We start from the raw sequence: 14,115 nt of genomic DNA on the forward strand, positions 1-14,115 counted from the left end.
GCTGTCACATATTCACCATCATTGCAGACTCTATCCCTTGTAGCACAAGTTCTAATGGGTCTTAATAATAAAAGCAAAGAGTGAGATAGGGAAAAATGCTGAGAGATAAGAGAGATGAAGGAACAAACCACAGCCACCTTCCCTATTCAACGTCCCAGCTGAAAAGAGTGAGCTTCTATCTTCTTTCTCTTTATCACTTCCTCTCACTGCCCAACCACATCACTTCCAATCTGTCTGTATAGATCTCCAGACCTCTATGGTTATCTAGTGGCTAGATCTGCCCTCTATCCATGCTTTATTTGTACAGACCAGATATCACCACCATGCCTAAATAAGAAACAGTAGAAGAAAGTGCTTTTCATCCCTAAGCCAGTTTAGTCACCTGTTTGTTGTTATTATTTGTTTGTTTTGTTTTAGAAGACAAGCTTTCTCTATATTGCACTGACTGTCCTGAAAATAGCTCTTGAAACCAGGCCAGCCTCAAAATAAGAGATCTGCCACATTATGCTTTCGGGTGCTAATATTAAAGGTGTGGGCTATCATGCACAGGTTTTTAAGTTTCATATTATTGGCTGGTGGACCTGGAATGTAGTTTTTTGTACATGTCAAACATATGCTGTTGTGATAAACTTCACCAATGTCTTGAATTATAAACTTTGGCAGAGGCTATCTTTTTTTTTCTCTTTGAAGAGCATACATTCATGACAGTAATTCTATTTTGGTTCTTGAGTCATTGGAATGCAGGTGTGTGACATTCTTACTATCTTTTGTGTCTGTCTTAATTTTTGGACAAATGTGAGTATTTTGCCTGTCTACATGGATATGTACCACATATGTGCCTGGTGAACCCAGTAGTCAGAACATGGTCCCAGAAACCCTGAACTTGGAGTTATGGATAGTTGTGAGCCCTCATAAAAGTTTTGGAAATTGAACTCATCTCCTCCACAAGATCGGAAAATGTTGTTCACTCCTGGGCCACCTATCCTGCCCTGTTTTTTTTTTCCTTTTTTTTCATGATTTTCATTTACAATGCTTGCATTTTCAGCTATCCATCTCTAATGGTTTTAAACATGCATTTCCTTTTAGTAAGATCTTATTCATCTTACAATTTAAACTATGACATTTCAGGTTTTTGGAAATGAGTGCAAAACTGAAATGAATGCATATCTCTTTATAGGAACTTCAGTGAGATCCTCTTTTTTGTTTGTTGATTTAAGTTTTTATGGAGAGTGGAAGAGGGTCCAAATATGACCTTTGGCTGTCTTGTATGTCATTACATAGAACAGACAGGCCCCTAATTAATGAGATTCACCTGCCCTTGCCTCCTGAGTGGTAGGATTAAAGGCATGAGACAGTATATACCAAAATGAGTAAACATCTTTTTTTGTAGTTAGCAATTGTTCATTCAGTTTCTCTGATGCATACCTAATCTCTTTTTGTTTTGTTTTGTTTTTTTATCCTTGTCTCTATATGTCTGTTAATAGTCATTTCTCTTGGAAGGGTAAATCCTATTCAAAGAGAAAAGAAATGACACATCTGAACCTCCTTTTCAGTTTCTTTCTAGAAAAAAAAATCCTCTCTGTAATGGAATAAGTATGAAACACAATAATTGTGCTATTATACTGTCAAAGATGTATACATTGACATTGTGATCAGTATCACACTTTCTGTTGTACACATGTATGGGATATTTCAGAATGCAGTAACCTATGATGACGTAAACATCCACTTCTCTTGCGAAGAATGGGCTTTGCTGCAACCTTCCCAGAAAATTCTCTACAAAGATGTGATGTTGGAGACCTACAGTAACCTTACTGCTCTAGGTAAGACTGAATTTCCCTTCAACATTTAAAATAAGGAGACAACTGTGTCTTGGTTATTGATGTTCTTCTATAACTGAGTCTGAAAAAGCTGAAGAATAAGGTGAATAAATCAGGCATTGTTCTTATGGTCACTAAATATAGTAACTTAAAATTTGTATAATTTCCAGTAATATATCATTTATTTTCCGGTTCTATATTTTAGGCTACAAATGGGAAGACCATAATATTGAAGAACATTGTCAAAGATTTAGAAGACACGGAAGGTAATTTTCATGTGCAAGCTAATAGAGATGTCTCACAGAAGAATTTTAATGTGCCTTAGAAGTTTTAAAGAAAAGCAACTGTCTAAATAAGCACACCTTTAAGTGCATTGATAATTATTAAATTCTTCCAACACTATGTACCTAAATGTCAAGTATCTAATCTGTTTACAAGGCATTCTTCTAAGAAAGAAAACACTACTGGGCAGCAGTGGCACACACCTTTAATCCCAGCACTGGGAAGGCAGAGGCAGGTGGATCTCTGTGAGTTTGAGGCCAGCCTGGTCTATAAGAGCTACTTCCAGGACAGGCTCCAAAGCAACTCAGAGAAGCCTTGTCTGAAAAAAAAAAAAGAAGAAAGGAAAGAAACAATGCATTAACAAGTATCACCATTTTAATCATAGACCCATGAGAGCTAGGCTGTAGGTCTATCAATCAATTTAGTTCCATACCATTGTGATATACTAAAGCACATACCTGATCATAAGTATGTATTAAAGTCTTCTAATAAGCAAATAATCCCTAGTAAAGTTAGTGCTACTCGTGTTCTTATGGTAAGTTACCAAATTATTGTGAGTGTAGCAATTTATTACAATCAAGAAGGTAATTGTGGAGAAACTTTACTAGCATATCTCCTTGAGGAACAAAAAAATTAAGCTGTCTTGGTGCAATATGGAAACTTTAATTTGCTCTGTCTTTATTGGTATATTATATGTCACTCTTGAAACAAGCCATGTATGCCTAAAGAATAAGGAAAGAATAGCAATGTACCTCTCTCCTAGAACAATTAGAAGATATGCAATAGTCCCCACTTTAAGTAGACTTTCTGAATGTGAAATAAGTTTACAATTATTTTTTTAAAAATTCACCTGAAATATATTAACTCATACCACAGAAAATTCTGAATACAAAAAGTAGAAATTCTTCTGTTTGTCCTGGTTCAGTTTGCAAATGTAGTGTGACTCACAGTATAGGAAAATGTTATGAATGTAACCAGTGTGTAACTCTGAGTTCTTCCAGTTTTCTTGAATTACATGAAAAAACTCACATAAAAATGCTATAAATATGAGCCATGTACTAAGTGCTCTTAATATCACAGGTATCTTCATGCACACAAAAGAACCCAAAATGAAGAGGAGCACTATGAATGTAAACAACCTGGTAAAGTCTTAAGGTCTGACTCTTCTTTACCATTATACCAAACTGTCAAATTAAGTCATACAGATAGAAAAACATGCATCAACGTAATGTATGTTGTAAAGCATTTACATGTGCCATTTATCTTCACAGGCATAAAAGAAGTCATACTGAAGAGAAGCCCTATGCATGTAGTCAATGTGGTAAAACCTTTTCACAACGGAGTTACCTCCACATTCATAAAAGAGTCCATACTGGAGAAAAGCCCTATGAATGTAATCAATGTGGAAAAGCATTTTCACAGCAGAGTCATCTCCACACTCATAAAAGAACCCATACTGGAGAGAAACCCTGTGAATGTAAACAATGTGGTAAAACATTTGCAGATTACAGTCATCTTAAAAGACATGAAAGAATTCATACAGGAGTGAAACCCTATGAGTGTAATCAGTGTGGTAAAGCCTTTTCAAAACATGGTAGTCTCCAAATACATAGAAGAACTCACACTGGAGAGAAACCATATCAATGTAATCAATGTGGGAAAGCTTTTGCAGATTATAGTTATCTTAAAATACATGAAAGAATCCATACTGGAGAGAAACCCTATGAATGTAAGCAATGTGGGAAAGCCTTTTCACAACCTGCTCATCTCCAGATTCATAAGAGAACTCATACTGGAGAAAAACCCTATGAATGTAAACAATGTGGGAAAGCATTTGCAATTTGTAGTTCTCTTAAAATGCATGAAAGAACTCATACTGGAGAAAAGCCCTATGAATGTAACCAATGTGGGAAAGCATTTTCATACCTCTGTAGTCTCCAAACACATAACAGAACTCATACCGGAGAGAAACCCTATGAATGTAATGAATGTGGAAAAGCCTTTGCAAAACATAGTGCTCTCCAAACACATAAAAGAACTCATACTGGAGAGAAACCTTATGAATGTAAGCAATGTGGGAAAACCTTTTCACAGCCTGCTCATCTCCAGATTCATAAAAACACTCATACTAGGGGAAGACATCCACGTCCCATCTGATGCCACTTTGTTCAGATGGGCACAAGCCACCCATAAGCCAACCTGGGTCCTCGAGACTTGGGGTGGCAGAAAGACATACAAGGCTCATTTGACCGCTTTCTGCTCAAGCAGACACAAGCCAGCCTGGTTCCTCTAATTGTGCCATGGCAGGAAGATATGTCCGGGCCCATGTGATACCACTTGACTCGGGTGGGCACAAACCACCAGCATGCCAACTTGGGTCCTTAATACCTTGACTGGACAGAAGACATCCAGGGCCCATCTCATGCTACTAAATGCAAGTGGCATCAAGCAACCCACAGACCATTCTGTGTCCTCATGACCTGGGGTGGCAGTGGTGTAGAAGGGTCTCTGTCTATGTGTTATTTTCATTGGTTAAATAAAGAGACTACCTTGGCTTTTTGATAGGGCAGAATTTAGATAGGTGAAGTAGACCAAACAGAATGAAGAAGTCAGAAGTCAGGCAGATGCCATGACTCTTCTCTCTGAGAAGGACGCTGGTTAGACTCATGCCGGTAAGCCACAGTCAAGTGGTGATACAAATTATTGAAAATGGGTTGAATAAATATGTGAGAGTTAGCCAATAAGAGGCTAGAACTAATGGGCCAGAAAATATTTAAATGAATACAGTTTTCGTGTAATTATTTCGGGTAAAGCTAGCCGGGCAGTGGGAAGTGGCAACGTGGTCTACTAACTCCACATAAAACTTGAGAGGGCTTAAAAAGGAGAGAGTTTAACACAGCTTTTTGCTGTTTGTGGGTGACATGCCACAGAGAATTCCTGACTCTGCAGCCTTAAAAAAAAGCTGCACCATTTTAAAATACAGCTTCCTGGGCCCTATAACTGATGCAAACTCCAGCTATGGTGCATTTCTGGACCGGGATGTTTCTGTGCCCACTCGGGGTCAGGAACAAAGTAGCTGAGACCATGCCTGTGGCTCAGCTCTTCCTGCCTGTGTAGGCAGCGGGATCAGGTCTACTCGAAAGTGGCGGTTTTAAAATACCAGTTTCTGGGCAGTGCCATCAGCACCACCCCTGGCTCTTGCGGGAGACAGAGCTTTTGAATGGGGTTTTGTGAGTAAAATGCTATGGCTTGCTTGATGGCAAACTGAACTCACTGTGTGCCTGAAAGGGGAGGACTATGCGCAGCTCAGAGGCACAAATGACTCAGAGGCACAAGCATTTCTGCCATGCTAGCTGTGCTGTGCACATGGCTCAGAAGCACAAGAGGAGAGGCTCTGCCATGCTAAACTGTGCTGATCTCAAGCAGAAACCATCTTAATTATCATAATAACAGCACGGTTAAAGTTTAGACTGAGCAGTAAATAAGCGGTACCCCTATATGATGCAAGTTAAGGTTTTAAGAAGTACTTAGCATTTTAAGAAGTGCTCCTGGATAGTAAAGAATTACAGATTCACAATAGGACAGATTCAGACATAAAAGACCTTTAAATGGGTCATAGTGTTAGATAGACATACATAGGCTTGGGAGAGAGAAGAAAGAGTATTAAAAAGTCAAAGTTAATGCTTTAAAAAAAGGTAAAGTCTTCAAAGAGACAGAGTACAGATAGTCATAGGTTAAAAGAAATAAAAAATAAACCACGTAAAAATGGAAATTTCACAGAGTTTGGATTCTGTACATTGTATTTTCTTTGAATTTTTTGACTGTGAAGGTGCGAAATACAGAGACATTTCATTGTGTGGGCTGCTAAACTGATCCAACATGTATGTTCTAAATGTATCATGACTTCCAAATTTGGGTCTAGGATATGATGCTTTGGAAAAGAGGTTCTTCTTTTGTTTACACAGAGAATGAGATCCTGTGGATTGCTTCTATACCAATATGGTATGATAGACCACGCCCTCCTGAAAAGTTACTGTGAACCTTTCACCCTCAAAAAATTACTCAACTGCTGACTGAGATGAACTTGGCACACAGGATACACCATAAAAAACTTGATTAACAGTGCCTTCAAGAGGAAGATGGGCATTGAAGAGGCTCCTTATGGAGTCTGATAGCCATTTGGGCAAGAAACTGCTCTTGCCTGGACTGTTGCATAAACTGGACATGAGGAACCCAGAGAGAGGACTGCTGAACTTACCTAAAGGTGAGATGATCCTTCAGGGTTCCTAATTCATGAAAGAGTCTGTGAGACATTCTGCAGGACACAATACATAGTGACTGAACTGCCTTTGAAATTTCCTATTTCATGGAAATGTCTGCTGGAAACTATGGGCCTGTAGACTGTGAAGATTGATGCCCCAACGGTACAAAAAAACATTGGGTGACTGTCCAGGCAGTGAGATGTCTCTGTCATTTCTAGAGTTTTGGAAGTTGCTTACTTCTTGTTTACTTAGGTAATATTATATCCTTCTGGAGTCTTTGATGGAGTTGAAGAATGGATAGTTATAGTTTTCCTTTGTTATGATAAAAGATAAACTAGATATAAATATTGTGACTATAATTCTTGCTTGATAACTGTTTTGTTATACGTAATTTTACTATGTTAAAGTTAAAGCCTTTCTTTTTGTTTAGACAGAAAAAGGAGAAATAGTGTAGGAGGGTCTTCTGTCTATGTGTTACTCTCATTGGTTAAATAAAGAAACTGCTTTGGCTTTTTGATAGGGCAGAATTTAGATAGGTGGAGTAGACTGAACGGAATGCTGGGAGAAAGAAGCAGAGTCAGGCAGATGCCATGGCTCTTCTCTCTGAGAAGGATGCTGGTTAGACTCATGCCGGCAAGCCATAGTCAAGTGACGATACAGATTATTAGAAATGGGTTGAATCAATATGTGAGAGTTAGCCAATAAGAGGCTAGAACTAATGGGCCAGGCAGTGTTTAAATAAATACAGTTTCTGTGTAATTATTTTGGGTAAAGCTAGCCGGGAGTTGGGCGGCGGGAAGTGGCCCACTGCTCCTTTTACAACATGGCAGGAAGACATTCAAGGGCCACCTGGCATCAGACAGTTGGCTCCAATAGGTTGAGCAAGTATATGATAGAGAAAGAAGTGAATGATTCATTTGCTATGGGAACAAGGCAGAACAGAAGTGAAGGTGGTAAGGTGTAGGCTGATGTTGGAGGCTTTCTTACCACTCAGGGCCATCATGATATCCAGTATTGGGCTACTGCCAAGGGCCATCTCTGGGTCCCATGAGAGTACCACAGCAAGGGCACAACAAATGACACAAGGATGCCAAGTATCTGGGGTGCCATTGGTGGTCATCTAGGTGTCTAAGATCCATTCTGCCACTGGAGTCATGCTGATCTAAGTGGCCTGTGCTGCCATATGGGGCCATTGTTTGTTACAGGCCCGAGCTGCTGCTGAGGGTCATGTATGGGTCCATAGCCCTATGACAGCCAGGGTCTGAGCTGACATCTGTTGTTCCTGTTGCAGCTAAAGGCTGTGTGGTTTCCTGGTGTCTGATTTGCCACCTGGAACCATATTGGTATCCATGGGCCATGCTGCGTCCTGGACTATACAGCTATAAATGTTATATACTGATCTCTGGTGAAATCTGGGCCTAGGCTACAGCTGGGGGCCAAGTATGGGTCTGTGACCCTACTGCAACCAGGATCTGTGGTTCTGGTTGCCAGAAAGACCATGTGAATTCCTGGGGTCTGGGTTGCCACCTGGGGACATGTTGTTTGAGAACTTCATTGCTGCCACAACCATTCTGGCCTGTGTGGCCTGCCACTAGGAAACATGGTGGCATATGAACCCAGGTTGCTGCTGAGGACCATATCTGGCTTCATGGTCCTGTTATAGCCTCAGTCTGTATTGATGTCCATAACCCATGAAGCCATGAAGGTCCAAGTAGATTCACAGGGTCAGATCAAGCCACCTGAGTCCATGTTGAAGCTGGGGCCATGCAGATCTGAGCAGCTCATGCTGCTCCCCAATTCCAGGTGATATCTGGGCCAAAGGTGCAGCTAAGGACCACATCTGGGTTCATAGCCCTACTGCAGCAACAGTCTGTGTTGATGTCTGAGGTTCCTGTTACCATGGAAGACCATATGAATGCCAATGATCTGTTGTCATGTTAAGATCCCAGTGCCACATGCCAATCTGAGTGGCTGTAGTGAGGAGCTGCGGGCAGGCCTGCTTTTCGCCTCACCCGGCTCCCGCACAGCTAGCTTAGCCCCAGAAATAATAACACACAAATTGTATTCATTTAAGCACTGCCTGGCCCATTATCTCTAGAGAGTTAGTTACTGACTAACTCTCACATCTTGGTTAACCCATTTCTATTAATCTGTATATCACCACGAGGTGGTGGCTTACCGGGAGAGATTCAGCATGTCTGACCTGGTGGCTGGCTCCATGGCGTCTGGCTCATAGCCCTCTTCCCAGCATTTTGTTCTGTTTACTCCGCCTACCTAATTTTCTGTCCTATCAAGGGGCCAAGGCAGTCTCTTTATTGACCAATGAAAATAACACAATAGACAGTTAACCCTCCTTCATCAAGTGGCACTGCCACCTGGAGCAATAGTGATATCCAAACCTGGCTGCTGCTGCAGACCATATCTGAGTTTATGGTTCTATCCCAGCTAGAGTCTGTGTTAAAGTACCAGGCCTATGTTGCCACTAAATGTTACCTGGAAGCCTGAGGATAGAGCCAAAATCTGTGACTTTGGTGTCTGGTCACCATACTTGCTTGAGTGGCCTCTGCTTCTACCCAGAGCCAGGATGTCATTTAGGCTCAAGCCTCAAGCTGAGGGCAATGTCTATATCTGTGGCCCTGCTACAACAGGGTTCTGTGTTTTTGTTTGTCCCATGTCATCTCAGGGGATGATATAAACTGTGTCATGTAATCAGAGGGCCATGCTGAGCCATCCCTACACTTGGCTTGCCCCAGGATAGCTGGTCCTGTTTCTCATTGGACATTTAAAGAGAACTACCCCTACACCTGCACTCTGGGGATATGGCCCCACCCCTCACCATTGGTGAAAGAGGATTTACCCTGATATCTTGGCCATAAGGGAGCTAGTTCCACCCACCCCTTGCCTAAGGGAGGAAGCCCTAGTTGCCTGGACTGACCAGGTCAACTACTACTCAGACACAGCTGGGCCTGGAGTTGGCCCACTCTAACATCTACCCTATTTAGGACTTACTGAAACTCATGAAGGGACTGATCCTATGGAACAATACTTCAGGATCTCCATGACTTGGGGTAACTGTAGGATATCCAAGAGGAGTTTTGGTGAAGATTCAATGATGATATACTAGAACTCAGAGGCCTTGAACAAAACCAATGACCCATTGCAATGAATATTTGCAAGTAAACCTGATTGGACAAAAGGGTATACTTTGAAACACCAAGGCTCCAAACACCACCAAGACAAATAAGGTGTTGGAAAGGTGGGAAAGATGAAAGAGCAAAGAGATTTTGTTTTGTTGTTTGTTTGCTTACCTATTTTGTTTTGATTTGATTGTTTAATTTTCTTTTGGTAGGAGGGTTGTGCAGGGATAAGGTGAAGCTACAACTGGACTGGAAGGTGAGCAGAACTGGGATGTATGATGAGAAATTCCCAAAGATTCAATAAAGAAATTACATTAAATTAAAAAAAATCTCATATTGGAGAAATCCTATAAATGTAAGCAATGTGATAAAAACCTTTGCATGTCACAATTATCCTCAGTCATGAAAGAATTCATAATGGAGAGTAACCCTATGTAAGTAAGCAGTGTTGTGATGTCTTTGCCCATTACCTTAGCTTTTGACACTAAAAGAATTTATCCAAAATTAAATCTTAAAGTGTGTTAATAGTTAAAGCCTTTGTATATCACAGTAGAATTTGAGGATTTTAAAGACCTCATACTGAATGAGAATCTATGAATATAAGGGATTAAAGTCTTTAACCAACAAACTTACATTTTATTACAAAAATTATTTTTCTGGAGAAAAATATATTTTCTATCAAACTCATGGACTGTGAATTTGAATAAAGGTAAACTTTGAATATCACACTTTTCAATTACATGAAATAACTCATCCAAGTATAAAACTTTATGAATGTGTGGTAATGCCTTTTTTTATTGCTGTGATGAAACACAATGTCTAAGGAAACTCATAAAATCTTAGTTTGGCACATGGTTCTAGTAGGATACAAGATTATCTTGTGCCAATCATGACAGCGAAAACAGGAAGCTAAGAGCTCATAATTTCATGGAGCAGAAAGTAGCAACTGATGTGAGGATTTAAAAATCTCAAATTCTACCACCAGTGAAATATTTCCTCTACAGACTGGCATTCTCTAAACATTTCAAGTGATACCAACAACTGAGAAGTATTCTCTGATTTTAAAGCCTACATGCTTGCTTTCTATCAGACAAACCAAATAATAATAAAAAAAACCTCTTTATGTAAATGTTTTGATGCCTCAATATCTGGGTTACAGGAATGAATGTTTACATAGAAAAAAATGGTTAAGACTGAAAATGTTTTTAAGGATTTGTTCTAATTTTTATTATGTGATGTCAGTGTGTCTTTGGGTACATCCATGTGCCTGATGGTTCCCAAGAAGGTTAGTGTTAAGTCTGGAGCATAGCTCCAGGCCCTGACATCCATCCCAGCCCCCCTGGCCTGGGAGTTGCATTGGTCTGGACTCCAAATCCCAGCATGCCACTCCCACCGGGTATTTAAGTGGACTCCCAGAGGAGAAGCACATGGTTCTGGGTTTGCATGTGCTCCCCGCTTTCCTGTCTCCCCGCCATGCGCTCGGCCACCCGAGAGCGTCATACTTAATCAAACGATGAGCATTTTAATTTGGTTTGATCGGACCCAAATGGACTTCTTTGTGCAAGTGGAGCTACCCCTCATATTATTTTTTCCAGACAGTTAGACCCTTGTTATCTTCCTACATTTCTAGCAGGAAATATATATGAAGTTGTCAAAAAAAAAAAGTCACCTGGTTCCTGGGCACAAACTTGTCTTTAATATTCGGATGTCTATAGCCCTATAAATATTTTACAGCCTTTATATATAGTCGTGACATTAGGAAATAGGGAAGAACTCATATATGACACTAGCCCTATTTATGTAATCAATATAATAATGACTAGGCATCACAGTTGTCTCTAATGTCAAAAACAAATATTTGCATCTTTTTTATTGTATTCTTTAAGCAAATACATTACCATATTCACTCAAGTCTGATGATAAAGATCACAGTATTGCTTGTATTTTGCATTTGTAATTGGTATTGAAGTGTTCTGTATATGAGACAAATCCATTTATAGAAGTTTATTTGGTAGTTCATGTATTACTTCTCTGATTTCTATTTTTCTTCTGTTGTGCTTTCAGTTGGTGATAATTTTATTCTGCTGAAATGTATAGAATGGGATGCACATCATCTAAGTGGCTCATTGTTTATTTAAATACCAGACAGTATGTGATCATGCTTTTGAAATAACTGTGTCTGAAAAGGTGGTGGGTTTTTAATACTTTTTTTTATGTTTTCACTAATTGTCTTTAGATGTTGTTTGTGTTCCAGCCAGGCCTGGATGCCACTAAACAGTCAAGGCTGCATTTGAACTCATGTTTCTCATGTGTCAGCCTCCTGAGTACAAGTTTAAGGATAGAATATACACTCCCAATGTCTACAGTTTTGTCAATACATTTTCAAAATGTTAATATTAAAATGCATAATAGAAGAGGATATAGGAACCATTGAATATATTATTTGTGTACCCTAAGCATTTTCATGGTGATATAATAATGTAGAATAATCAGCAATCAATTGTACATTGTATAACAGTTTGGTGTACTGTGAATATATATATATATATACATTCCTCCTTATTTATGATCCAGTTTTTATTTTGCATTCCATCTTGAAGTATTGCCTTCTAAGGGAATTATCTAGAAAATCTAGATAATCTAAGGGCAATGAGATTTCTTTTTTTAAAAAAAGATTACCATCATGTATGTGTGTGTTTATGGGTTTCTATGCCATGACAGATATGTTGCAACTGGAAGAAAATCTCATGGGGATTTTTTTTTTGGCCCTTTCATATGGCAATTGAGGTAATTTGAAAGAAAATGGTTCCCTTAGATAGTAGCACTATTTTTTTTTCCTTAGGTAGTAGCACTATTTAAGGTATGGTTTTGTTGGTTTAGGCATTGCCTTCATGAAGGAAGTGTGTCACTGTGGGGTGTGGCCGTTGAGATCTCCTATGCTCAAACTATGCCCAGTGTGACACACAGTTGCTTCTCCTGCATGCAGATCAAGATGAAGAATTATCTGTTTCTCAAGAACAGTATCTGTCTGTACACCACCATGTCCCACAATAAAGATAATGGACTAAACCTCTGAAACTGTAAACTACCCCCAATTAAATATTTTCCTTTATAAGAATTGCCATAGTCAAGTTGTCCCTTCCCAACAGTGAAAACTAAGACATTGATCAAGGTCAGATTGTCAACCTTGTACATCACAGTTTTTTCTTATTGAGACATATCAGTGGTGCTCATCTCATATATGATTATTATAAACATTACATCAGTAGAATATTGTCTCCTATTCAAATTGTAATCATAATCATTTAAAAATAGAGGAACTTGGGGCAATTTGAATAATAAATCCTATATGAAAATGATGACTTTGTCAACCGTTTTTGGACTGTTTATGTATTCATTAGGGCTAAACTCTTGTTCATATTATTTTCTCATAACCATGAATGAATGTCACAGAATTTTGTCAGTGTGTAAAGTTGGTTACTGCTAAGCCTGATGAACTGAGTTCAGGCTCTGGGAGACCCGGATCACTTCTAAAAGTTTTTCTCTTATTTCTACACCTGGGCTGGATACATGAAAGCTCATACACCAGCATATACACAAATAATTTTTAAACCAAAATAAGGCCAATGGGATCACTTGCAGCCAAACGACTACCTGGATTTGATTGCAAGAACTCACATAGATGAAATAATTATGCCTGAAAATTGTCCACTGAATGTCATATACAAACTATGGCACAAGTGTATACACACAGTTCAAACAGTTTTTAAAGTTGAATTCAGGAATGCAGAAAAAATAATCAAAATATTGAGAACATATAAAACGGTTTACCACTTGATATGAATTCATTGTAGAATTTTAAGTAGAATTACTGTTCGTCAAAATAATAATGGTTCCCATTTAAAATTTAATTATTCCATTCTGATTTTATTCTACAGCATTGTTTTGGCTATCCCATGCTTATTGCTTTTCCATATGAAGTTGAGTATTGTTCTTTCAAGGTCTGTGGGCTAAGAACTCTGTAGGAAGACAAGCCTACCTTGACCTGAGCAGCATATAGTATAAAAGACTTAAACCTGTAACCCAGAACTCACGGTTCATGTACTTGGTGGACTCCAGACTGTAGGTCATTATTCATTATGCATATCTTGTGGGAGGATGATATCTGTATGCCAGTATATGTATGAAGTTAAGGCCTACCAGGCCAAAAGGCGCCAAGCTGGAGTCTGCCTGGAGCTGTCAAATATCCTGTCTGTGCTTAGCCAATAAAGAACAGTCAAATGGTGTCTCGTGAGTACATACCAACAGGTCCTGTCAGAGGTCCTGATCATGTCTAGCCAATGAGAAATGAGCATGAAATGTCAACAGTCAACCAATCAGAATGCCTGGGTGCTGGGAGGGTATATAAGGTTTCCCTTGCTGTTAAATTAGTCTGCTGTAAACCTTCCACCAGACTCCTGGTGTCTGTGGTTGTTGATGTTGTGCCTTTTCACCCCCTCCTCCAAGGAAGATGTTAGGACTCAACAAAAAGTACTCAGCATGCATGTACTATGGGAGGCTGAACTATGAAATCCTAGTGCTGATGTTACATACTGTGGGAGGCTTGTGCCTATA

General features: G+C 39.4%; 1 protein-coding gene across 1 annotated transcript in view; it reads left to right on the forward strand.

Moving 5' to 3' along the window:
* Positions 1–12,860, forward strand: part of LOC125414941 (uncharacterized) — a 46,114-nt gene extending 33,254 nt beyond the window's left edge. Inside the window, exons 3-6 of the mRNA XM_085679378.2 lie at positions 1,697–1,823; positions 2,026–2,086; positions 3,183–3,257; positions 3,374–12,860. Of these exons, the coding sequence (XP_085535504.2) occupies positions 1,697–1,823; positions 2,026–2,086; positions 3,183–3,257; positions 3,374–4,259 (1,149 nt within the window). The 3' untranslated portion in view covers positions 4,260–12,860. The remainder of the gene's footprint in view (positions 1–1,696; positions 1,824–2,025; positions 2,087–3,182; positions 3,258–3,373) is intronic.
* The last annotated feature ends 1,255 nt before the right edge of the window (positions 12,861–14,115 follow it).

This window comes from Myodes glareolus, chromosome 18 (assembly GCF_982192425.1).
Source record: "Myodes glareolus chromosome 18, mMyoGla1.1, whole genome shotgun sequence".
NCBI classification, from domain to species: Eukaryota; Metazoa; Chordata; class Mammalia; order Rodentia; family Cricetidae; genus Myodes; species Myodes glareolus.